The sequence below is a fragment of the Lynx canadensis genome, chromosome B4 (assembly GCF_007474595.2).
Source record: "Lynx canadensis isolate LIC74 chromosome B4, mLynCan4.pri.v2, whole genome shotgun sequence".
NCBI lineage: Eukaryota > Metazoa > Chordata > Mammalia > Carnivora > Felidae > Lynx > Lynx canadensis.
Genome location: NC_044309.1, coordinates 131,667,241 through 131,693,655, shown reverse-complemented (window position 1 = coordinate 131,693,655; position 26,415 = coordinate 131,667,241). Strand labels below are relative to the sequence as shown.

General features: G+C 52.1%; 1 protein-coding gene across 1 annotated transcript; it reads right to left on the bottom strand.

The window, feature by feature from the left end:
* Positions 1-3,190: 3,190 nt before the first annotated feature.
* On the bottom strand, positions 3,191-25,982 carry GTPBP1 (GTP binding protein 1). Its single transcript, XM_030320650.1, has 12 exons — positions 24,745-25,982; positions 21,584-21,695; positions 15,514-15,694; positions 14,530-14,878; positions 11,120-11,243; positions 10,173-10,287; positions 8,045-8,189; positions 7,731-7,913; positions 6,771-6,906; positions 6,013-6,191; positions 4,464-4,664; positions 3,191-3,560 (listed from the first exon to the last, which is right to left on the bottom strand). The coding sequence occupies exons 1-12, from the start codon at positions 24,934-24,936 to the stop codon at positions 3,468-3,470; spliced, it is 2,010 nt and encodes a 669-aa protein (XP_030176510.1). The 5' UTR covers positions 24,937-25,982; the 3' UTR covers positions 3,191-3,467.
* Positions 25,983-26,415: the final 433 nt, after the last annotated feature.

Here is a 26,415-nt window from a genome sequence, read left to right as displayed (position 1 = left end):
CGACCACGCCTGCCTTCAGTGCGGATCCTCCCCACGGGAACTAGGCATCTGCCCCTCGTACCTGTGCTGGGATGGAGCCCCTGCAGAGCCGCACCTACCAGCTCAGGGGGACGGGTCCTGGCCCTTCCCTGTAACTCTGTCCCCAGATCCAGTGCCTCCCGAGAAGCCGCTTGAAGGGACTGGGGTGGGTCCCCAACCACGCTTTCCAGTGTACCCGGTACCTGACCCAGGGCTGGTCCCCACTGCAGCTGAGAAAATAAAGGCAGGGACAAGTCAGTAGGGAGGGGCTGGGGATAAACCACAGGAGACAGTAGCAGGTGCAACGTAAATCCAGCCCTGAGGCTTCGGGCCAGTTAACCGCTCAGTCCTGTGCGCCAGGAAAGGCCGGTCCCGGGGCTCACCCCCAGTGACCACGCGCTCCATTCCCCTTACTTCACTCAACACCTGCTCTGCATCTGGCGCCACTGCTCAACAACGGGGATGTCCCCAAGCTGCACCAGTAAACGAGTGCCTGGGACTTGCCACGCACAGTCAGGGCTCCGTGCCTCTGCTTGTGTGCTTCCGGGCTGGGCGTGTGCCCTCTGCCCTCTGCCCACCTGCCCGCGTCCAAGTCCTACTGTCTCCTCAGGGGCGCAGCTCTCACCCCGTTTTCCCCAAGGCACGCCCCGTGATCCCCAAGCTTGCATTTCCCTCTGCGCCGTGGCATATTCTGTTACCTTATTCTGTCCAGTAAGCCAGAACAGGGGTCCCAACTGAACTAAAGACACCACAAATGTTAGCTGCACGTACAGAAAGGGCAGGATTGGCCATTCGAGAGGATCAGTTAACAACTTTATTCTTTATCATCTACAAAAGGGCTGGTGTTTTGTTCCAAAGTGAGAGTTGGTAGGGCTGAGACCCGTAGGGGACCTTTGGAGTCCCTGTTAATGACAGTAAAACATTGTATTCAGTCAGCCCCTGCCAGCAGGTGTGGGCCTGGCAACCACAGATCCAGACCAACCTCCTGAGTGAGGACAGAGGCCAGGGTGGAGGCCACAGCTTCCAAAAGTAAAGCGGTGATGCTCTTAGGGGCAAAAGAGTTCAGGCAAAACAAGGTCCCACCCTGGAGAAACCCTGTGGAAACACAGACGCCACAGCACCTCCCACGGGGACAGCGAGCAGGGGGCGCTGCCCAATGCTAGAGTCCTCCACTTCCGAAGGCACCAGCGGGCAGAGGCCCCTGTAAGCAGAACCAGGTCAAAAAGCAAGAAGGACACAGCACACCGAGGAACAGGCAGGGGCCAAAGGGCAAGGAGCAGAGCAGCTGCCTACGGATGGCCGCGGCGTGGGCCGGTGCAGGAATGAACGTGCCCACTGGAGGCACTGCTCTCTGAGCTTGTTTCCTAACCGGAAAAATGGAACACCACCTCTTTCCTATCTAGTAGCTTCAAAATCAAACAAGTGAGGGAGACACCCAACAGCACAGCCACATCACAGAGACTTGTCAACACCACGTTTCTCCTTCCGAGCCTGCCTATCGCCACATGGACTTGGCAGCTGGTGCAGTGGTAAGCAGCACGGGGACCGTTCACTGGGCACCTCCCATGTGCTGGGCACATCACAGCTTCACCGTACGTTCTCTCACCGAATCCTCACAACCCCCGTGACAGAGGCGCTTACCTCTTGCTCTAGACGAGGAAACTGAGGGTCAGAGAAGATTGGCAGCTTGGCCCCTGTCACCGCTGGCAGAGGAGCCTGGGTTTTGAAGCCACACATGCCCGAGAGGAGAAGCTGGGCTCCTCCTGACCCCGCCCTGCTCCACAGCTGGGGGCTCCAGAGAGGCACAGCCAGCATTCCCCATGGCAGCACCTCCACCTGGAGGGCCTGGGCCGGGAACATGACACCATCAACTTGAAACAAACTTTTATTTTCTGTGCCGGTCCGGTCAGTCCATGGCCATGGGTCAGTGGTAACTAGAAATAGTTGGAAGGAGGGGAGGGGGAGGGACCAGCAGTTCAGAAGCAAGAAGAATGGAGAGGGCTGGGATGGGAAGAAGGCAAGGCTGAGGAAGGACCCAGCCAGCTGGGTGTCTGCCCTGGTTAGAAGAACATATCCCTACCCACCAGTCCACCCTAAACCAAGGGCTTCTGTCCGCAGCTCAGGCCAGGCTCGTTTGGGCCCCACAGGGCCATCTCTGGCCTGGAGGACCCTAGGCGGTGAATCTTCCAGAGGGCTTAATGCTCTGTGCCGGGCCTGGAAGAATCTTTTTCACAACCCCCTACCTAACCTCCCCACACCCCCACAGGGGCCTCCAAAACTGGGGCTCAGACCTCTCCCTGTTGTGCTCCTGTAGCAGCCAGCTAGGGCAACACGGCGGGGCTGTGGTAGGGAAGAGGAGTTGTAGCCCAGGCCTGGCTCAGAGGAACACATCCCCACCAATAGGAGGTGCTGGTGAGCAGGACCCAGAGCGAGTTGATGCGAGTCCAGGTCAGCCATCAGTGCCCCCAGGCCCAACAAGATGCAGAGTTAAAGTTCAAGGGCCAAAGCCTCAGCTCAGCAGAATCAGCAGAGCAGGAGTTGCCCTGGCCTGGCCAGGCAAACAGGATTGTCTCCAAGGAGAAAAAAAAAAACCACCTGCCGTCTTTGGGTCAGTGGCAAGGGTCAGAGTTAGGGGCAGGAAGGGTCCTACAATCCAAGTGCCACTCCCCTCCACACATCTACAGGCTACAACTTAAGAGCTTTTGGCATAACATGGTTTTGGGTTTAAGGGGGTAAAAAAGGAGAGAGAAAAAAGGAGGCCACCACGCTCCATTCTGCTAAAATCCCCCTAGTCCCAGAAGGAAGGCTCCCTGCTCGGGCAGCAGCAGACACTGATGAATCCCCTAAGCCCTGAGTCCGGCTCTGTAGAGGGCTCTGGGCACAGACGAATGAGCACAGGGGAGGAGGGTGAGCACAGGGGAGGAGGGTGAGCACAGAGGAGTGATGTGCTCCTCAGCTTCTGAAAGCCCCTAAAGTTTGTCACAGAAACACACAGACGGATGGACAGATGGGCAGGCAGCCAGCTCCTGGAGGCTGGTGGCCACAGAGGATAAAAGGAGAAAGACTGCCAGGGCCCTGACTGGCTACACTTCTTCACCACACACCCACCCACCCACCCACCCACACACCCACACCCACACCCACACACACACTAGAGAGAGAGAGATAATAAAAAGAATAAAAACTAAGGGCCCAGATATACAAAAAATGTGAGTAAGGAAGAAGGCAGGGAAGAAGGTAGATGATGGTCAGTCCTCCGGAAGTCTGGCCACCTTCCTCAGCTTATAAATTACAACCCCCCTGGAAAATGGGGGTGGGGGGAGCATGGTGAGGCTCCAGCTGTGGCCTGGGGGAGGACGGGTGGTGGTCAGAGCTGCTCTGGCCCATCTGGTGGCACAGTGGCCAGAGTACAAGGATCCCTTGGGTGGTGGGGGTGGGCCAGGGGAGATTCAGCAGCCGCTGGCAGGAGTCACGCAGGCCCCCTGGGACTTCACTTTGTGACGCTGGCCCCCCCGTCGCCGGCCCCCGCTGCTGGGCTTGGGCTGAAAGGGAGAAAGAAGGAGCTTGAAAAGTAGTGGCCCACTGGGAGCAGGGCAGGGCGGCACAGGGGCAAGGCAGCGGGAAGAGGGGTGGGAGGAAAGCCAGCAGGCGGTATGGTCCCAGCCTAGCCCGAGCCGTCAGCTACTGCGTGACTTAGAGCACAGCACTTCTCTGTCAGATGGAGCCGGCATCCACCCTGCCTCCCCAGCGGGCAGGTCACACTTGACGACAGTGAGCCGTTCTGAGAAGCACAAAGAGAGCAGGAACCAACACCTGCCCCCACTGATACGGAGAGAAAGGCTCAATGTGGGACAGAAAACAGAAAGGACAGGTCCAAGCAGAAGCTTCCTTCTCCAAAGCGGGGTCAGATGGAGAAGACACCGGAAGGAGCAATATGAGGGGGCGAACGGGACAGAACTGGGGGACAAACCTAACAGGAGATGCCGAGCGACAACCACACTGACACGGGGCCCAAGGCCACCTACTCCACCCCTGCCACGCAGGACGACCCTCTAAGGCAGGGCCTTTCCAACCTTCTGGACCACCACAGACATACCCCACTCCCCCCCCACACACACAGACCGCAAGCACTCTTACTCAGAGAGGGAACCCCTGACAATTTTCTATTCTGATTATTGACACCAAATGCTAAGCAGGACCGACTAAACTGGGCTTTCTACAGGGCTTTCTACAGTGTTCGAAGAACGCTCTGCCTCAAGAGACACACTTAGCACTCACGTGCCAAGAGCTGGAGGGGAGGCACCTTCTATGAACTGCAGACACGGCAGCTGAGCACAGGCTGCCCGAAGCTCTCCTGTCACCCCCACCGGCTAGAGGAACAGCCACCCTCCCACTGCCACCCTGAGGTGGTCAGGGGACCAGACTGGCCCGAGAAGTCCACTCACCTGTGCCTGGAGACCGCTGGACAAAGCCGGCTGCACCGTCCCTAGAGAGCAAGCTTCATCTCCAGGCGGGGGTGCCCCTACTGCTGGCCCTCCAGACGGGCCTCCCTCTTCTCGCTTGGCCAGGGGGCCCTTTTTTGTTGACTGCATTTTAATCTGCTGGGGCTTCGAATTCATCGGGGAGTTGTTGGTGGTCTGGAGGAGCTGCAGGAGTCAAGGAGTTGAGGATGGGGCCGGAGCTGCAGGCAGTGACGTCAGCTCCGCTGCCCAGGCCCTGTGCCTCCGCCCCCAGGGACCTCCCCCTCCCTGGCCTGGCTAGCCCTGGGCGAGGTGGGCGGTAGGGAGGCCGTGACAGCGGCAGCCGGATGAAGGGAGGTCTTCATTCCCACTCAGTGTCTCGGGGCTGCTCCAACCCAGGCTGACGTCTTGCCTGCCTCAGCCCAGCCCAGAGTGGCTCTATCCTAGCCCCTGCCCCAGCTGCTCTTCCCGCAGACCACTGTGAATCTTGTCAACCTCCCACCTAGCCTCGCTCCTAGCTGGGGTCCAGCCTGCCCAGAACCTTGTGAACCCAACCTGAGGCTCTCTTCCTTGCTAAGCTGGCTGAACTCCTCAGGGAATCAACTGAATCTCCTGCTGCCCCTGTGACAAGAGCCTGGGGCAGGCTTTAACTTCAGGCCTCCCAAAGAAACCACCTGAATGCCTCAGCACCTGGAAACATCTGGAGTGTGGCTTTCATGAATCTTAAGAGCTCCCACCCAGGAGAGACTGATTTAAAGCCTTCCCTTGTGGTCTAAGTTCAATCTCAAAGCAGGGAGGAGGCCTGGCTACACCCCCAAGGGCACTATGGCACGTGCTGGCAGCTTCTGCCACTCTCAGCCAGCCCCAGAGGCAAGCAGCCTTCAAAGAGACGATCTGCCACCCACAGTACAGCCCTTGGAATTGCCTGGATGAGCCTGAGAAAGGCCGTTCTGGAGGCAAGGCCAGCCTGAGGTGGATCCCAAGATCTCACACAGGCTGTTTAGAGCAAGAATCAAACCACTCTATCAACTGCCCCTACCCAAGAACACGGGTGAAGCCTGCAGAGGGCATGAAGTGGGCTCCACGACACAGAAACAGCTCAAGCCCAGGCACCCTAGCTGTCCAACAGTCACTATATCCTGACCCACTGCCGTCAGGGTGCCCCCCCCCCACCCCCGCCAGGCCACTGGAGCCTATGCCTGGCACCTCGGAGGCCGACCGTAGCTAGGACCAGACACTTTCCTACCTCTGTTTCCTAGGTAGGACAGCCAGGCATCAACCCCACCTCCTCTCCTCCACAGTCACCACCAAAGCCCAGGGAGGCAGAAGGCCCAGAGACACCTCTCGGGAAAGAGAGAACATGGCACCGAGGCCACACCTGAGCACTGTTTCACCTCTCCCAAGGCAGGAACTAGTGTCTCTGTCCCTGGCAGTTAGCAGGATTCTGCAGGGCTTCTCCTGTTGTGCTCAGTCTGAGAATGGGATGGTCCCCAGGACTCCCTGGGACTGGGCAAAGAGGTCCTCCCGGCCATACCTTGGTGATGGTGCCCACGGCCTTGGTGCGGCCTTCCCGAAACACCAGCCGCTGGTCTATGTGCAGGTACTCAGGGGTCTTGATGAAGCGGAAGTGCACGGTGGCCTTGTCCCCGGTGCGCAGACAGTCCTTGTCCATGCTCAGAATGGTGGCCGTCTGCCGGATGCTCCCGCAGTGAACTGTCAAAAGAGCCAGGAGGTCAGGATAGGACTCAGCTGCTCAGTGGCCCCCAGGCAGGAGAAAGAGCACGGCACACGCTTGAGCTGTGGCTAGCTACAGGCCTCAGGGGACCGCGTGTGGCCAAGTGAGCTGGAGGTCCGCTCTTTGGTCTGCTCCTGCTGCACACTGTCAGACCCCACCTGTCCCCGGACCCACAGTCTTGGTCCCCAAATACAGGGCACTCTGTTTGCGTGTGTACCTTCTCTAGACTGTTGGCCTCTTGACAGCAGAGTTTGCCCATCTCTTTGTTCCTGGCACCTTGGCAACACTGCCTGGCACATAACAGGCCGACGTTTGCTAAAGGAGTGAGTGTGAGGCTCTTGAGGGCAAGTCCGGGTCTCCAGAGCCCGACAGAGAATCGGCACTCAGCTAATGTATGCAGGAACTGATTAAACCCTGCGGCTTGTGGGCAGAACAGAGGGGAAGGCATCACTAAACAGGATGGAGACCTGACTCTGGGGTTTGGGGAGTTGTTAACACTTTGTTGAGGGAGTTAGAGCAGAGGGCCTCCTGGGCTGGCAGTGCCCTTAGACACCTACCCATGGCCTGGTAGCGTGGACTGATCGTGGTGGGGTGGTGGAGGACAAGGATCTCGGCCTCAAACTCCCAGGATGCTTGGGGATTCAAGCGTGGGGAAACCATCACCATGCCCTTGCGGATGGACGAGCGCTTGATCTGAAAGAAAGAGGGAATCCCAGACCTCAGGGATAATGATGCCCAGGATTCTATCCCCTGGTCCCAGAGGACCAGGCGTCCCCTCTGGGAACGAAGACCACCCCAGCTCAGCCTTGCCTTCTTACTGCACTGGACCACAGGCCTTCCAGGTGGACAATACAAGGCCGGCTTAAGTGCTATATGGGAAGCTTAAACACTGCTCTGCGGGGCAGCGGGGGCGGGGAGGAGTGCTTGTGTCAGGAAAGGCTTCACACAGGAAGTGGCATTTCAGCTGGGCCTTGATGGATGAATAAGAATTAAGTGGAGGTGAGAGGGCACAGGCAGGCGAGTGTGCAGATGTCAGAGACAGGGTGAGCATGATGACGGCTGGAGGGAGTAAGGAAATCCCATTCCATTGGTTAATTTGGTTGGCAGGGAAGGCAGGTGACCCTATAGCTAGCATTCATCCCAAGTCCTGAGGGATGGAAGGTTGAATGGGAGGAGGATCTGGCATGGATCCCAATGGCCCTTTGCAGTGGGACCACCTGCATAGGAGGGAAGTGTCTTTCTGACCTCACCACTGAGTTTGGGGGACCCTCCTCAGGCACTAGAAGGGGGAACAGAGCTTAGGAGGCAGGTAGGCCTGGGTTCAAGTCCTGGCTATAGCACTTACTAGTTGTGTGATCCTAGGTAAGTCACTTGGGCTCCCTGAGCCCCCGTTTTCTCACCTGTAAAAGTGAGGTCAGTAATCCCTGCCTTACTGAGCAGCCAGGACAACTGCAGATGGCCTTGAGCCTAGCGTAACGGAACCCGAGGGGGCTGTTCTTCACATTCTAGACACTCACCTTCTTCAGCGCAAAGGAGGCCGTCTGGCCCCCCCGCACCTCCTTGACAGGCATGCGCTTGCGGTGGATTGATTTGACAGCAATGGACAGGAAGTTACCCAGGGGATCTGGGCCCAGCAGCAGTGTGTCATTCAGCTTGATCAGGCCTCTCAGTGTTGTCCCCGACACGACTGTCCCCACACCCTGCAGAGAAGGCCAAGGCCCAGTAAGTCTATGCCCACTCAGACCCTCCCCAGCGTATACCTGTCCTGATGCCCCTGTAGGAAGTGCCCACCCAGTCTCCCGCGCCGCTCGGTCCACCAGAAGCCACTCACTGGGACAGAGTAAGTGTCGTCAATCTGAAACTCAGCGGGCTCTTCCTCTCGGTAGCTGGTGCGGGGGGAGAGGAGGTTGAGGAACATCTTCAGCAGATCTAGGTTCTCACCTGTGACGTTGGAGATCTGGAATATCGGGCACATCCTAAGTGGAGGGTGGAGAAAGACAAAGGAGCTCAGATGGCCAGCTCCTGGGTGATAGGGTGGGAAAGGTAAGCACGTGCTGCTTGCTAAGGGCCCCCGGCCTCCTAGGGCTCTGCGCCTCTGCCCTGGCCTTCCAAGGGCTGGCCAGACCTGCTCTAAGGCCTTCTTCTCTCACTCAGTTTTCTCTCTGAAATCTGTCCCCTCGTCCCTGTCCTTCCACCACTGCTCTATTTGGGGCTCGTATGACTGCCTCTTCTTCCTAAAGCACACACATACTTGTTTAAAATTCTTACCTGCCTTTCTGCTGCAGAGGAGACAGCCTGAATTCCCTCTTTCCAGCATGTCGGCAGGTTTATTTCCCTCAAATTCCTGTCTGCCAGCCAGACCAGAGAACCTTTGCTTCTCCCGAAAGCCTAATACTTTTTTGCTCCCCGTGTGTATCTTCACTCTGATCCTCCTGCCTGAATTTCTTCCCTTTTACCCAACTAAAAAACCCTCTCATCCTTCAGAGCCCATCTCCAATGCAGATTTTTCCAGGAAACCCTTCCCAGATGGGCACTCTTGACTCCTGCCAGCTCTTGGAAAACTTTTTGTGTCTGTTACATGTGACTACATCTCAGTTTCCATCAGTCATTACAATAGGCTCTCTGTCTCCTATCCAGGGTTAATCAGAGTTTTCAAGATTGGGAATTATATAGTCTCCATAGCTTCTAGAATAACACCTGCACAGAAGAGGCGCTCAGAATGAAATGAAATGAAATGAAATGAAATGAAATGAAATGAAATGAAATGAAATGAAATGGGGCCAGCTGAAACATACCCCCTCTGCTGGCCGCCTGGTGGTACTGAAGACAGCATCAGGGCACAGCCTTAGACCAAAATGCCAGGCTGCTCTGGGTTCTGTACTACAGACCAAGCCAGGAGGCGATGGCTCCTAAGCAGCCCCCAGACTCTGGGAAAAGGAGCAAACTTAACAAAGTTCACTATTATCAAGAGAGTAGCTCTCTGACCAAGGAGGTGACCACCCTGAGGACAAAGACTGTGCCTGAGTTAACTGTGAATCCTCAATGCCCGGATGAAGAACCTGGCACAGAGCAAACATCCAATAAATGTTTATGGAATCAAAGGATACACTAATAAGTAAATGCCAAAACTGATCTGTGATGAGACAGCTTTTGGGGGACAACAGTATAAAAAATTAATAATAAGGGGCGCCTGGGTGGCTCAGTCGGTAAACGTCCGACTTCAGCTCAGGTCGTGATCTCGCGGTTCGTGAGTTCGAGCCCTGCATCGGGCTCTGTGCTAACAGCTCAGAGCCTGGAGCCTGCTTCGGATTCTGTGTCTCCCTCTCTCTCTGGTCCTCCCCCACTCACACTCTGTCTCTCTCTCAAAAATAAATCAACATTGACGGGGCGCCTGGGTGGCGCAGTCGGTTAAGCGTCCGACTTCAGCCAGGTCACGATCTCGCGGTCCGTGAGTTCGAGCCCCGCGTCGGGCTCTGGGCTGATGGCTCGGAGCCTGGAGCCTGTTTCCGATTCTGTGTCTCCCTCTCTCTCTGCCCCTCCCCTGTTCATGCTCTGTCTCTCTCTGTCCCAAAAATAAATAAACGTTGAAAAAAAAAATTTTTTTTTAAAATAAATCAACATTGAAAAAAAATTTTTTTAATTAATAATAAGTTATAAAAATGGCTGCGTTTGTATCACACAGCAGCCAGACACAGGGCTAAGTGCTTTACATACATCATTTCCAACACTTATGAGAACGCCATGGAGAAGGGAATATTATTCCCATTTCACAGGTAAGAAGACACTGAAGCCTCAGCTGAGATTCCAACCTCAGCAAGGCCAGCACCTCAGAATATGGGTTGCCTGACAGAACTTCTGGGCAACACTGCCCGGCTGGGAGAAGCTGTACTGAGTTCAGAATCTTCTAGTCCATCCAATCTCTATGCCTGCCCAGAAGTGAGTGCTCACTACCCATTTACCTCTCAGAGCTGAAGTTGGAGGCCGTAACAATCACATCGTCCTTGCTCTGTACCAACACAGGGATCTTCCGGCAGCCTGGCGACTTCAGCAGGCGCTGTAACAGCTTCAGGGTTTCTTAAAGGGTGAAATGGAACACAGTTAGGGGGACACAGCTTTCTCTTTGGCCGGGCTTCCAGAGCAAGACTGGTCCACTCCTTACTGACATAAGCAGGAGACAGATGGACAGACCAGCGTTAAATGGCAGCCCTGGAGAAGCAAAAGGAGGATCAAAACCTGGGGTGGGTAGGTGCTTGCTAGAGTTAAAAAGAGCATAGATAAGGTCTCTCTGGTAAGGTTACAAGTCTGAAACCGGTCAGATTTCTCCCGAGTCTCTAAAAGACCCACATCCTGTAAGCCACGACAAAGCCAATGTTCTCAGAATGTTCTGCTTCCTCGATAAAAATTCATCTGACAAAGGACCTCTAAGACATTTACACATCCACAGAAGCCCTTATGAGGCATTCCAAAAGGACACCTCTCTACTTCTCATCTACCGTCTGTAGCAGAGAGGAAGAAATGTGAGGCTGTTCTGAAGCCTTTGGTGATAGAAGGCAATCGGACCCTCTGCCCAAATGTCTCCATAGATATCCCCTGTTTAGATGCTAAAAGCCAAGGCCCTGGCCCTATGGCCAGCTGAAAAGAGGTGCCAGATCAGGGATCTCAAGAATCCTATATTTGGAACCAGAAGGAACAAAGAGCAGGGCATAATTCGAGGGTGTGCTCAGACCAAGAGCTAAACAAAGGAGGAAGCAGAAGATTCCGGGTTGACAGAAATTCAGACCAAGGTCTGAGCACAAGGGAAAAAAGCAAAAGATTCTGGGCTGAAGCCCTGGCAGCACCACCAAGGAGCCACAGTGGGCGACAGCCCCAAACAGAGAGACTGCTGCTAGCTGCAAGCTTCACTTACCTTGTAGGATGTTGGCAGGACACATGTCAATCTTGGTGACCACCACAAAGACAGGCACATTGAGTGCCAATGCCAGGCCCAGATGTTCCTTGGTCATCCCCACGATGCCAGCATTGCTCCCCACCTGCCCCAACACAGAAGGAACGGTCAGGACAAGGGAGACAGAGTAAGGGTGAGCACAGGGGCTCAAAGAAGGCTGGGGTAAGAGAGAGCTCCCATCTCTGAGGCCTCCATCAGAACAGGACACATGGGGCAGAAGTCTTGGGCCGGAAACCAAATAGCTGTAGATGGAAGCTGGGCTAGGCACCAATGGCTTTGACCTCTGATTTAACGATGTAGGCTATCCAAATCAGAGGAGACTTGGAAACGATAAAAAAGACAAACTCAGACAGTCTGGGAAAACAACCGTCTAGAGCCATCAAGGATACATTCAGTTTAACATCACTGGCCTCCAGTTTCCTGGTCTATAAAATGGAGCAGTAATGACACCCACTTTAGAGGGCCTGTTAAGGTTCAAGTGTCATAACATACGTCAGAGATCCAATACACCTGGCACCAATGAGGTGTTCAGGCAATGGCAGCTGTTGTTATTGCTACTGGTCCTTCCCGTAACAATAAACGTTTTAAAATATCACCATAAAGGCTGCCCAAATAAACTAGGGCACATGTACAAGTGTGCCATACAAAGCATACCAAGCATGCTATCCAGAAGAAAGAGAGACTCCTATCTACTGACATGGGTTAATCTCTAAGACATGTTTTTAAGAGGAAAAAAAAGGCAAGGTGTAGGTAGCATGCTACCGTTAAAAGGGTGTAGAATGGATCAGGGTTTGAAAAAAGCAGCTTTAAGAAACTTGGGGAACATCTGAGATAATATAAACACTTAGAGCCTAGATATTGGAGGGTATTAGGGAACTCATGTGCATCTTCCCAGCTACAGTAACAGTAGGAGACAGTCCTTACTTTTAGGAGCTGTGTGCTAAAGTATGTGGGGGTCAAGAGTCACAATGCCTATAATCTTTCAAATGGTTCAACCAAAACAACAAAAACACACATATGCATCCATCACAAACACAGATGAACACAGCAAAATGTTAATGATTGTTGAATCCGAGCAGCGGGTCGATGGTGTTCGCGGTACTATTCCTTCAACCTTCCTGACTGTCTGAAATTGGAGGGAGAGAATACATCCGCATTTGCTGGTATGATTACAAAATATCTCTGGAGACTACATACGAAACTGGAAATACTGGTTGCCCTGGAGAGGAAACGGGACAGAGGAGGAAGGGAGACATTTCAGTAGAAGCATTTTGGTGTCTTTTTGTCTTTGTGCCATAAGAATGCGCTACTTACTAAAACTTACTAAAGTTGAATTCAAGCTGTTACGACGGGGCACCTGGGTGGCTCAGTCTGTTGAATGTCTGACTCTTGATTTTGGCTCATGTCATGATCTCACGGGTTCTGAGATCGAGCCCTGTGTCAGCCTGTGTGCTGAAGGCACAGAGCCTGCCTGGGATTCTCTCTCCCTCTCTCTCTGCCCTTCCCCTGCTCCTGCGCACATGCTTGCTCTTGCTCACTCGCTCGCTCTCTCAAAATAAATATTGTCGTAACATATTTACATAGCGTTTAATACATTCCAGAACGGTTTCTTCCCTTTTTAAAATGTTTTAAAGTTTATTTATTTATTTTGAGAGAGAGAAGCACAAGTGGGGTAGGGGGAAAGAGAGGGGGAGAGAGAATTCCAAGCAGGCTCCGAGCTGTTAGCGCTGAGCCCGACCATGGGGCTCGAACTCACTAACCGTGAGATCATGACCTGAGCCGAAATCAAGAGTTGGATGCTTAACCGACTGAGCCACCCAGGTGCCCCTTACATTCCAGAACGGTTTCAAGCGATGCCCTTCATTTGATCGCACTTCACAGGTGAGCCGCTATCCCACTGACACAGACGTCCTCTGCCATGTTCCCTTCTGCTCACACCAAGACTCCTCCTCTCTCTTCCTTCTAATTCTTCCCGTTTCTTCCAACCACCTTTCCTATCCAACCCAGACTTGTTTGCATTCTTTCCAGCTGGGATAAGAGAATGCTCTATCGCTCTGTTGTCTATATATTTTATAGACTCCTTCCCCCCCCCCCCCGGAAATTTATTATCATGGAGCCATGATGATTTCATGTTTTCTACAGAAATTTTTAATATTTGGATTATAGCCTAAAAGTCAGATAATGTATAACATTTCATCTAGGGTGAAGGTGTTTCCTTTAATTGCCCTTGTTCCCTATACTTAGTTAGAAAAATGCCTACTTTACACTGGTTTCTACACCTTTCTTAACACAAACCCAGCAATTCCCCCAAATACGCCCTATGGCTCTCCCTCTGAAACCCCTTCTTGTGGAAGTTTTTCTTAGCCCAAAGTTGGTGGTGGCCCCTGAAATGCTCAAGGATACGGGAGATCCCGATTTAATGAGATCCCAAGAACCTTGGGTAGAGACCAACCAAGAGTGTTCACACATATGCTCTGCTTCTTTACTCTCCAGTTTGGGGAGAATTTGCCTGAGAACCTGTGTCTGTGGGGCAACTTGATCAATTATGCTCTCCACAGATGCTTGTGTCTACTACACTTATTAATACAGGCAGCTGGAGGAACCAGGAAATGGGGAAGGGCTTTGAGAAGCACTTGCCAAAGGAAAACTTGCTCACTTGTGCTCTCTGTGGAAGCTGTGAAGCTGTGTGCAAGGCAGTGGGCCTCACAGACTCCCACACGCTGTCCAGGGAAGAAAACCAGTGGGACCCAAATGGAAACTTTGCAACATGATCCAACACAGAAGCCTCTGCTCCCTTTCCTTTTCAGTTGATCTATATTTTGATGAGCTGCCAAAAAAAACTACTCGCTGGACTGTAAGCTCTACAGGAGCCCGGGGTGGCCCCGTATCCTTCAGGCCCCAGGAACGGTGCCAGGCACACGGGAGCCTCTCCTCCCAGGCTTTGACAGAGGTGACCTCCCGGGCCCCTCTTGACTGCCGTCTGTGCTCTCTTCCATTTCTTCCCAGGTTCGTCTCGTCTCTGGGGGTGCCACCTAGTATCACCTCCGCAAAGCAGCCTAACCCCGCCACGGGAAAACATTTCTGAAGGTGGTAAGTGAGCCCCAGGAGAAACCCTCCTCTATGCCTCTTTGAAAAATAAAACAGGTCTGCAACCGGCACCAGGGGGAGAGATCGAGGTGCGTACACCACCAAGGTACAAGACCACAGCACTCAGGGGACCAGGCAACCCTGTAAAATGTGTCATCCTTACCCAGTGTCAAAGCCCCGAATCAACAGGCCTCTGTCGCAGAACAATCTCTAGCACTCGCGCATCACCACCTCCCAAACAACCCAGCTGGAGCCTCCCCTCCTCAGGAGTGCTTCCCACTTACCATGAGCATGCAGAAGTCCGGCAAATGACCTGTCATGCCAAAGACAGTGGTCTTCAGGTACTTCTCATGGCCAGCCAAGTCGATGAAGGTAATGACCTTGGTGGATTTCTCACAAATCTTTGTCCATTCCAGGCTGCCACCATGGCTGTCTGGCTTATTTACCACATTGCCTTCACTGTCAAAGCCCAGGATGTCGTTGCCCACGCTGCTGGTGCGACCAGATTCAATCTCATGTTTGTGGCGGAAGAGTTTCTGGCGGGCAAAGCCTCGGCCGTTGTCCAGCTCCCCGTGGGTCAGGACCCCCAAAAGCGTGCTTTTGCCGGCATCCACGTTGCCTACCACTGCTACCCTGCACATACACGAACCCACACATCCTTGTGAGAGTTAGTGGGTAAGCAAAGTGAACCCGAGTACCTGGATCTCTAAGGACACACTGCCCCTGAGCCTCCGCAGCCCACTGCTCCCCCCCACTCGTGGCTGAGCACATTGGGAACGTCCCTGGAAGCACAGCCTCCAGAGTAGAAAGAATTATTTCGGAGGAACTAGACTCCCGTCACGATGGCCTTCTCTCTTGACGTCCACTAGCTTCCTCAAAGCTGCCAGACAGGAGCCCCACGCCGGCAGAGGCACAAAGTGCTCCCCTCCAATATCCTGGTTTTCAGCCTCACAGGTTGATTAGATGAGACAACGTAGCCTCAGATAAGAAAAGGGTGCCTGGGTGGCTCAGTCGGTTAAGAAAAGGCAGCCCACACAATGGCCACAAATGGATGGCTGGCCTCCACTCTTACCAAACGGAAATATTTAGGGAGGGGGAAGTACAGAAGCAGGAAACGGAGCTATCATATCTCTGGACACTCTTTCCTGGCCTCAGAAAGGGAAGGAGTGTCAAGTGCCAGAGGTTCAATCACTGCTCTCCGTGAAGCCCTAGACCGCAGGGTCACGCAGGGGTTCAGAACCCCTGAACTGTTCCGAAGGCCTCCTCACCTGACCTCCAGGAAGTCATTGTCTCCTACTCGTTTCCGGACCAGGTAATCACGCACACGGCCCCCCGCTTCTTGGCGTTCCCGCAGGAGGATGACATCAGCCTCTATCTGTTCCGCCATGCTCTTCACTGTGGCGTAGGAGGCCTCCATGTCAGCTTCACTCAGTCCATACTCAGTCCCATCTGGTGACAAGAGCCCAGACATCAGCCTGCCAACAAGTCAGCCGTTCAGCCACCCCCACCAAACCGCACCCCCCCCCCCCCACCGACCCCAGGCACTGGAGAACAACACCGCTCTCTCTGACACTTTTCAAAAACTTGGGCACACACAGAGTTAATAAATAATAGTGCCGCGGGCTTCCCCTTGAAGCAGGGTATTCGTTAATTCATTCAACAGTAATCACTAAGACTCTCCAAGGTTTTATGCCAAGTCTCATGCTGGGTACTGGGAGTACAGGTGCCCTCGGCGAGCTCACAGCCCAGCGGGAGAGACAGAAAATTAATTAATTGCAATACAACTTGAGTGCTTTACTATAGAATTATACAAAGGGAATGTAAAGTTGGGCGCCTGGGTGGCGCAGTCGGTTAAGCGTCCGACTTCAGCCAAGTCACGATCTCGCGGTCCGTGAGTTCGAGCCCCGCGTCGGGCTCTGGGCTGATGGCTCAGAGCCTGGAGTCTGTTTCCGATTCTGTGTCTCCCTTTCTCTCTGCCCCTCCCCCGTTCATGCTCTGTCTCTCTCTGTCCCAAAAATAAAAACAAAGGGAATGTAAAGTGTAAGCAACTAGCACAGCCTAGGGAAGCTGAGGACAGCTCTGCAGGATGCCGAGTCCACGCTGGGTCTCCAAGTATGAAAAATGGGCCTACGGAGAAAGGAGTAAAAACATCCTAGGCAGAGGAGCAAAGCATGGAGCACGGCAGATCACGGCACATTCAAGGACCAATAAGCAGCTTGGTGTGTTGGGGAGCAGGATGTCAAGTGGTGAGAGACCCTATTATAAGGGGTGAGAGCCGTTAAGAGCAGACAGACACCAGACGGCAGCCAAACACATTATGTACCAGGCAGTGGGAAGCTTTGGGAGTTTCGGCAGGGGTGTAACACGATCAGATTCACTGTGGGCTAGAAAGAGGTCTTGAGCAGCAACAGAGAGTGTGCACTGGCAAGGGAGAGACCAGAGAGGGGGAGCCCGGTTAGGAGCTAATTCTAATAACCCAAGCAAGAAATGATGAGGACAGGAGGCAAAGGAAAATTGGGAGAGAACTGAAGAATGATTTCAGGGATAGATTTTTAACTGAGGTGGCTCAGGTGAAACATCCAGCAAGGAGCCGGAAAAAAGGAGTCTGAGCTCAGAATGAGGAGGCGGGTCCACGGAAAGACATGGGCCATCAACCAGATCACCTGAGCGTCTACTGTAAGGTGATCCCCGCGAGGTGCTTTCAACTTGGGACCGTTCAATTCCTCCCACAAGAGCTCGTCGGCTTTTCCTCCAGCCTCTGGGTCTCAGAGAGTGAGTGCCTCTGCCCCTTCCCCAGGCTAATGCCCCAGCATGTGCCCAACCCCTTCTCTTCTACTGCCTCTCAAAGACTTTACACTGCCTTTTCCCACCCCCTCTTCCCTTCTACCACCAAGCATCTCAAGGGAGTGATCACACCTGCTGACTGTATTTCTGAGGACTCTAGAAGAAATTAATTTTCAAGTCATTAATGGCCTTCAACCACTCATCTAATGCCCTTTACTTGACCCCCTACAACACTGGACACTGCTGGCTACCCTACCTTTGCTTCCCGAAGCACTTCCCTCCCATGCTGCCTGCCTATTGCCTGAACTCTTCTGATTTACCTCTCTACCCTCTGTCTGGCTCCCTCCTCTCTCAGTGGTCCTCTTCTCTAGCCTCTGAACATTTATTTCCCTTGGCCATCTCATCCTATGGCTCCAACCGTCACTTTGTAAACGACAAAAACACTCATTTCTAGCACTGTCCTCTTCGAAGAGCTCCAGACTGGATTTCCAGTTGCATGGGTGAGAACTCTTAGAAGCCCGGCATCTAAACTCAACCACTCCACACCCCTTTTTAAACCACAGCACAAAAACGAACACTGCTAGTAAAGCACTTTAGTCCTCCGTGCAATCCTATGGGGTAAGCATTACTGTTCCCATTTAGCAATGGGATAAACAGAACCCGGAGAGGTCTCAGAGCTGGTAGACAGCCAAGGGGCCGTGGGCGTTTGGGTTTTCTGATTCCAAACGTAGAGCCTTTTCCTCTGGCCAGGGTTCCTCTTCGTGCCCGGCCAGTTCCTCCCTTGCCTTCCCTACTTCTGATGGCAACACTACCTTTCCAGTCACCCAGGCTCAACACTCATCCCTCCAGTCCTGATTCTAGCTTTACGCCTCGCCCTTCTGTCCTTGTCCCTGCTCTCCTGTTGCCAATCCAGTGCCACCAGCCCAATTCAGGCCCTGTTCCACCTCAAACACTACAAGACCCCTAGCTGGTCGTAGCACATCCCGGCTTTATTCCCTGCAACCCATCCTGCATACACACAAGCTTAAGCTCCTAATCCAGGCACAGTTCTGGCGTTGTTACTTCCAAGTCAAACCCTCGGGCTCCCCCAGTCCAGTAGCAACCGGTTCCAATTTCTTCAAGGTCTCCCGCATTTATCCCACACCTCCTCCTGTTTCGTCCCAACGCAAGTGGCTCAGTTACCATCCCTCCTTGTTCCCTACACTTCTTCAGATCTATTCCTTTGCTTACGTATTTCCCATCCTAGAAAGCACATCAGCACACCACACACTACCCCCCTTGTGGAATAGGGTTCTGGATGCATGTCTTCCCCCACTATATACAAGGATCTTGAGGACAGGGTATCTCAAACATTCCCTGGATGCCCCATGAGGGTGCTTTTCCTCCATCAAGTCCTCAAATGTTTACAAAATGCAAAAAAAAAAAAAAAAAAAAAAAAAAAAAAAAAGAAAAGAAAAGAATACAGAGGGATTGGTTGGGCTGAGGAGTTCCCTCAGCCTACTTAGCTCTAGAAATCTTCTAGGTTAGAGAAGGGCTTACTGAAAGTGTTCCTAAGAGAAAGCCTGCTAACCTTGCCATTCTAGCCAGACTCCCAAATTCTATCCAACCTTCCCTGCTTCTGGTACAACAAAATGCTTCCAGGTCCTGTTTCACACCAAGGGGCAATCACGAACGTCACCTTGTCTATCCAGACCTCCCAGCGAATGCCCCTAGTCACATTACCCTTCTCCAGCGTGCACCGCATTCCTCATTCTGTAGGAGTGGAGACAAAGGCCAAGGAGAAAAACTGTAGAGGTCCAATTACTTAAGGCCACATATTTAGCCATGCCCAGACCTAATCAGATTTCTGTCCTGCCATCTGGCTTACCTTTTCTGTATGCACTCTCCTCAACGTGCTTTTAGGATAAAAGTCTTAATTCCTTGATGTGGCGTTCAAAAACCATCAAGACGTGGGCCCTGCTGATCTGTCCAGCCTACCCTCCTGATACTCCCAACCTCACATTCTATGCTCCCACTTTACAGAATCACTTTTGGTCCACCAACTATTCCACAATCACCAATGCCTCTGTGCCTCTGTGCATGTGGCTTTCTCAGCTCACTCACTACTGCCTCCATTTAACCTGGAAAACTCCTACTCACCCTTTAGTATCGTTTCAAGGGGCACCTCCTCTTTGAAGCCCTTGCTGACTGCCCCCAGAGACCTGACACTCCTCCTATTTCCCTGAACTTTTAATACAGGAGCTGGTTCTTAGAAAGCCATGACTTAATATGAAAAATGAACAAAGTTCTTCTTGAAAAAAAATCTCCTGGTAAATCAACTCTAACCTGGAATCTTTAAAAAATTATTACTGCCATGATTAATACTAGGTAACATTTCTGTGATACTATAGTCAAGTGTTAATCTTCGCCATGACCCACGGGACAGATTCTATTATCAACCCCATTTGAAGACAAGGAAAAGAGCCAGTAGGCAAATGGAGATCTACTACCAGGTGAGACCGCCTCCTTTTACAATTAGGAACGTATACTTAATGAACATGTTACTCTGCCTAGAACTTTTTAACATCTAACTTACCCACACAAAATATCTCTGAGGTAGGGTGGGGAAGTGTGCCATCAACTCCATTTTACAGACGAAGGAAGTGATAAACAGAAGTAAAGCACAGGAAGCCGGTAATGAAGCTGACCTCTGGGGGCCTTGCATCTGGTTTAGTCCTCTATTTGATGTTCAACTTGTTTAACTAGTTATGCTCTCTTTCTACCTCTAAAGAATTCCAGTAGGAAGGAGTCACTGAATCTAACAGCATCCAATTGGTGGATGCAAAGATAATGCTTGGGTGTGTAGATGTAATAATGAATACTGAACATCTTATGCTTTGCCACTGGAGGGTTAATTAGTTGTGAGTTGCCAAGGCATGGTAATGATGGGGGGGGGGGGAGGGGGCGGGGAAGGGCAGGGTCCTAAGAATACAGACCATCAAAGAACAGTCCCGACGCTTGTCAAAATTGGTCTAGATATGGTTTCTTCAATTCTACAAGCGTGAAGTGGCCTGAGAGTGGCTCATCCTAATACAGCAGGACAGATGTGCACCTGAACAAAAGCTTTTAAAAGTCTACCAACAAACCCCTGGTCACCAAATAGAATGGCTCTTTCTGAACCTGACTCTCCTTGCTGTCTTTAGCACTTGCCAGTGCTGACCAACCCCCTCCCCGTCTTGTCAGGCAACCTCTCAGTGTGTCTACCTCTCTGACCATGCTTTCTTTAAAGTGATAAGACCCGAAACTGGGAAGGTAGCAGCAAAGATGGAATGGAAGGGACGGATAGGAGAGACATTTCAAAGGAAAGCACAGCAGTATTTGGAGATCAAACCCTTCTTCCATACGTCAGTCTTGCGGCATTTCCAAATATTTTCTGCTCAGGTTATCTATGTATATACTATCTTTCTTCCCGGGGCAGAGGCCAGTTTATAAGTATCCAAAAGTACTTTGCAACAGTATCAAGCCCTTAGAAGATACTTAACAGATCTTCTAGTCAAATAGCTAAAGAATGACTTTGAGTTTTTCTCCATCTCTGACTAAAAAGAATTATTACCTGCCTTTGCAAAGCCTGCATTCAGCAAAGAACTGTTCCTTTAATGACGCATCAAGGCCTACCAGGGCTTCCTGTGAAGACGACAGAGCCAAGTTCTGGTCCAGGCTAAATTCATAATTGTTAACAAGCCCAGCTGCCATTTCAGCAAAAATAATGTCATAATGAAGCAAGAGTAAGTAGGCCTTGTATCGAGGGAATATTTTTTAATACCTAACTTATCCACACAAAGTACCTCTGAGGTAGGGTATCCCTAGGAGTGACCAAAGGGGGGCGGGGGGAAAGCCCAAGATAAAATTTAGAGGACTGCCCTCCTCTAAAACAGTGGGCCCCATTACAATGGAACAAGCAGGCTGGAGGACATTGATCAGCCCCTTCCGGAATGGTAACAAGGCTACACGTCTGACAGGATCTCACAGGGAGAAAAAGAAGACTTCTGTTATCACAGCTAACCACAGCGAATGGTCAGTGTGGTCTGAGGCAAGGCGGTCTTGCCAAAGGGAGGAACGCTGGGTGTCCTTTTCTTGAAGACGTCAAGAAGAATCACGAAGGTTCTCTGCAAAACAGGTAATAACAGCAATGGGATCCGTAAACCGGGCCTAAAGAGGGAAGGGCCTAGAGCTGCCCAAGGAAGACTTAACCGTAGGCCTCACTGTGACTTGCTCTGTTACCTGGGATAAGAAGTTTCCTCGCTTTGTGCTTTCCCTTTATGCAAATTGAGGGTACTGGAGACAGCAAGGAAGCATCTGTAGAACCGCCTGGACAGTGAATCTTTGACATCAAGCATATTATGATCACTAAGGTGGGAGTTAGCATCACCGCTTTGTCCTTTTATGTCCTCCCAAACAGTTGTGCAGACACTAAAGAATCACTGCAGCCGACACAGGACCAGGAAGTTGATAAAAGAAGGACAATGTGCTCTAAATAATTTTTTAAAAATAAAGCGAAAGGAAAACTATGCTCACCTGATCCCTGCCCAATGACATATATGGTCTCTCCGCATCCCTCGTCCATCCTCTCCCACATCTGCCGAAGTAGGCTGTCATACTGCTCTGATGTAGGGCTCACTAGAACCAGCTAGAAGAGAAACCAACAGCCTTAAGACCACACTTACTACAAGAGCACCACAGCCAAGGTAGATCAGCAGCCTGACCAAAGACCCTGATTGAACCCCACAGCATCTCGATCTGAAATAACTACGCGGCCCCCCTCATGTCCTCTCTGCCTCCCTTGAAATAGCCTTTGAGCCTTAGCCTTTTAGGAATTGAGTTCTATGATGTACTAAAATGAGGATGTCCAGCCACAACCTGCAGACAAAAGGGTGTGAGCAGCCTGCTTCCTGCTGCTTGACAGGAGGGGCAAGGACCCACCACGACTGACAATGGGGCACTGTGGGGAGGCATTCAGGAGCCGTGCTTTGTAACCTACGTGCCAAAGTCTGCTACCTGCACTTTGCAGTTCACCGGACAGAGAGCTCCTACCCTGCCATTCCCGCCACCCTAGGCCACTGGTTCTCACAGTAACCAAAGAATTCGGTTCCATCTCGCCTTGGCAAGATCTTGATTATTTAGAATCAGCAGCAAAAACTGCCGCAAGACTCATCTCCAGCAACAAAACACCCATTACCAGTAAGGCGGGTAGTTAGCGCCATCATTCTGCAAATTTCTGTCAATAACGTGAAAATATACACTGCTTATTTGGGGAGGCCATTTAGCAAGAGGTATGTCAGATTCCATTCTCTGACCGCTTGTGTGTGACCTTGGACAAAGAACTTAACCTCTGAGTCTCAGTTTTCAATCTACAAATAGGGATTATACTACCTGAATCCTAAGGCCACTACAAAGACCAAGTAAGATAACATGTAAAAACACCTAGTCCACGGCTCAGTAAGTGGGAATTCGTTTCCTTCGCCCAATCAGCCCTGTGGGAAAACCTTCTCAGATGAAACTAGCCACTACAGTTCACTGATCATTTCTCCCTCTGAAAGCTCTCAGAACTTTTGGTCTCCGTAGTTCACTGTAGCAAGCGTATACACTTATAGCTTCTAGTCTTTTCCTCAGGAATCAACACATCCCTTCTCCCTCTCCACATTGTCAGTTTTTCTTTTCAATATCATCAAAATTTACAGACCTACGGCTTCTCAAGTTCACAACAGTGAGAAGGACTTCCCCAGCTCTGCAATGAAGTAACACCTGCCTATCCCGGAACATTAAATGAGTTGGTCAGGAAATGACGGTACTACTCTCTTTGCAACTCTGCCTTGCACGTTCCCACCCTGTGTCTTCAGGATTCTTCAGCACCTTGACCATGAACTGACACCCGACTCATCTGCTTCTGAAGCAAGTGCATTTCTTACAACTTCCTGAGTTGACTCATTAGGGCTTGTACTTGTCAACCTGGGTGCTGCCTGGGTCTTTTGCTTCAAGCCCATGGCCTCACACATTGCCTCTGGCCATCCCTCTCTCTGAGCTTGGCTATTCTCATTACGGTAGTGGAGACAGCAGACAAGAAAACTGTTAAAGAAGGCAGATAGCTGGTTTCTAGGTAGGCAGCTGAGACTAGAGGGAGAGAAAACAGTTGAAACTTGGTTGCTTAGGTTGCAAGGGAACTTCTCTCCGGCTTGGGTCAAGTTGCATGCAGTTTTGCCACCAGACTTTGACAAGGCACGAATGTTTTCAAGGCTCGACAAACACGTTTCATTGTAACTATCCAGCAACAGGTAGGAGGTGGCATTGATGTTCTGTCTTCCACCCGCTGCTATTTAATCTGCACAGGGAATTACCAGTTGTTCAGTTCCCTTCAAACATTTACTGAGTAGTATGTATCGGGCGCTATACTAGGGGTCTGTTAAAGAGACAAAATTCAATCAAGTAACTTTAAAGATCTCATTGGCTTTATTCTACATTCATGAATCAGGCAGCATCCTATCCAGCAAGGAGAAAGGAGCTCCATGTAGCTGTACAGAAAGGAAAGATTTTACAGGCAGAAATGAGGGGAGACAAGGTTATTAGGGCAAGAAAAGAAAGGATCCGTTTCAGGCAAGGTTACCTTCTCTTTGGGAAAAGCAGGGGGGATCTTGTCAGGCAGATTACCTCACTAGCACTGACCAAGAAATTTCACTCCTGGGAGAGGTTGAAGCTGCAACTAAGTTTTGCCGTTCTGGGGGCAAGTGACTCCATCCTGGGCCTGTTCTGTTTTGTTTTGTTTTTTAACACGTCGAATACCTTTCTCATTTTTACAACATACTTGGACTTATAAATGATGTAGCTATAGAACTGAGAGGTTAAGAAACTTTCCCAAGGTCACAGAGCCTTTTTAAGTGGCAGGGCAGGAAAGGGAACCCAGCCCTGACTCCCAGATTGGCATTCTCTCCTTTATTAACGTTTAAGCACCTTCAAAACACCAGTCGCGTCTTACACTTACTGCTTCATTCGCACAATGCCAAGCAGAAGCCGAGCCCTTGATTCCCGCCTACCTTCTCCCAAGCTCAGAAACCCCGATTTAAAAGGCCCTTCATGATTCCATTCATACAGGATGAGGTTCCACTCCCGGGGTGGCGAGATTACGGGTCCTGCCCATCTTTCAGTTTTGGTTCGTCGAGCAGGAATTCCTCGGACAACCCTCCCTCCGACCGAGCAACTACTTTCGGTCTCCTTTCCCGACACCAGGCAGAGCCCCGGCGGCCTTCCTGCTCCTGGCGGGGCTACCTGATCCTCCCGCGCCGCCGCTCCCCCTGCGCCAGCCACCTCCGACTCTCGGCTGCCGTCTCGGGGGAGGCGGCACCGCTCCGGGAGCGGGAGCGGGAGCGGGAGCGGGACCGGGACCGCAACCGCGCGGGGCGCTGCGGGCGCCCCCGTTCCACGTGGCCGAGCCGGGGGGCAGCGATCTGGGCGGGAGCCCGACGGCGGGAGGCCGGGTAGGCGCCGCCGGGGGAGGACGGCGGTGCGCGGCCCTCGGGGGCCACCCCCTCGCCCTCGGCCGGGAGCTCCAGGCGCGTCCCGCACCGGCAGGTGGGCGGGCTTGGCCCGGCCCCTCCCGCCCCCGCCGGCGCCATCACCGTTGTCCCGGAGACGGCTCGGCCCACCGCCCTGTCCCCCTCAGCGCCGCCGCCGGCGCCCAGGCCTACCTTGCTGGTGAGGTCCAGCTCCGGCTCGCCGTTGAGCGCCTCGCCGTCCTCGCTGCAGTCCGAGTCGAAGCCGCCGTGGAGCCGGGCGGCAGCCGCCGCGGCCCTGGCCGCCCCCGGCGAACTGGGCTCGGGGGCGAACATAGAGGCCGGGACCGGCGAGTCCATCGGGGAGCGACTCCGCTCCGCCGCCATCTTTAATAACTTAGGCTAATTCGTAGCCGGCCTCCCCTCCCTCCTCGGCGCATTTGCCTAATTTATGCGTTGCCCCGCCCTGCCCCTCATTGGATAATTTATGCGAAACTTCTCCAGCCGCGTAAAGAGTGACACGTATCTCTAGCTAAGAAACAATCGACCAGGCCTCCTAGCCACCAATCACTGAAGCCCTTTCAAGTACCTGATGAATAATTAATGAGGCCCAAACCCCAACAACAAATGTCTGAGACGTCACGCGCCCGGATCGCAGCTCGGGAGGGGGCAGCGCCGCGTCCACGCTACCTGCCTGGAGCCTTCCAGCCAACGGGAGTGGGCAGAGTATGACTGACACAGCAGCCATCCAATAAATGGGGGAACACACACAACGTTTACCCTCACCGCCCCTCACTTCCCCCTTTCCCATAGGCGGTGCTCAGTTTCCAAATCTCAGGGCAAAACAGTGGGCGCGGAGAGCCTCGCGATGATGGACAGGGGCAAGGCCCAATCTAGTCACCGGATAGGTCCCGCGCCTCGGGCCACCGCCCACCGAGATAGTAAACTGCACAAGGCGCCTCCCTCCTCTCAACTCAATGACTCCGGGCAATCCCTGCAAGACCGAATCCGACGTGCTGGCAACCTCCAGGCAATTTTAATAGTAGGATCGATGCCTGGAATACTATAGCAGCAGAGCGAGGCAATTAATTAAACGCTGACCTTAGGGAGAATTCTCCATTCACTGCCTCTGCAGAGAGAGCAATTACGGGACCAAAAAGAGGCAACCAGCTAAAATAACAAGCCAAAACTACCTCTCCGCATTTGTGAACTGTGAAGCCAAGATCTAGGGTCTGTGAGGGTAGTTTCCAATGGATGATTCCTAAAGAGTAGAATCGGTTGTGGATAAGCCCCAATCCAAAATACTATCAGCACAAGTTTTAAGTATCTTTCCCGGTTTCAAACGTTTGAAAAGCTTGATAAAATTAGAGATTAGCCAAAACTCGCATATCTGGCCTTGGCCACTCGTCCCAGGCAGCAATCAAGAAAGAGCAGCCACTGAGACAGTAACCTATCCAAGATCCAGGGTTTGGAACACAAGATTTAGTAAGAGTCGGGGTTCAAAATGGCCGTCAGTTTTAAGGATCCACCTGATAAAAAAAAAAAAAAAAAGAGGCAACTTCCACTTGCTCCTGTTTTCAACTAAAATCAAGCCTTTTTTCTTAAAAAAAATTTTTTTTTTAACATTTATTTTTGAGACATAGAGACAGAGCATGAGCGGAGGCATGAGAGAGGGAGACACAGAATCCAAAGGAGGCTCCAGTCTGAGCTGTCCGCACAGAGCCGGACACAGGGCTCCAACTCATGGACCGTGAGATCATGACCCCAGCCGAAGTCTGACGCTTAACCAACTGAGCCACCCAGACTGCCCCCCCCCCCTTTTTTTTTACAATCAAGTCTTATGTGCACAAACAGCGGGGAATCTGG

Excerpts from the sequence above, each read along its gene's own strand:
- GTPBP1 (XM_030320650.1), bottom strand. The coding sequence starts at position 24,936 with ATGGCGGCGGAGCGGAGTCGCTCCCCGATGGACTCGCCGGTCCCGGCC. Across the intron at positions 11,244-14,529 it reads CGGACTTCTGCATGCTCATG|GTGGGGAGCAATGCTGGCAT; the intron begins GTAAGTGGGAAG and ends GTGTTGGGGCAG. Across the intron at positions 10,288-11,119 it reads TCCTGCCAACATCCTACAAG|AAACCCTGAAGCTGTTACAG; the intron begins GTAAGTGAAGCT and ends TCACCCTTTAAG.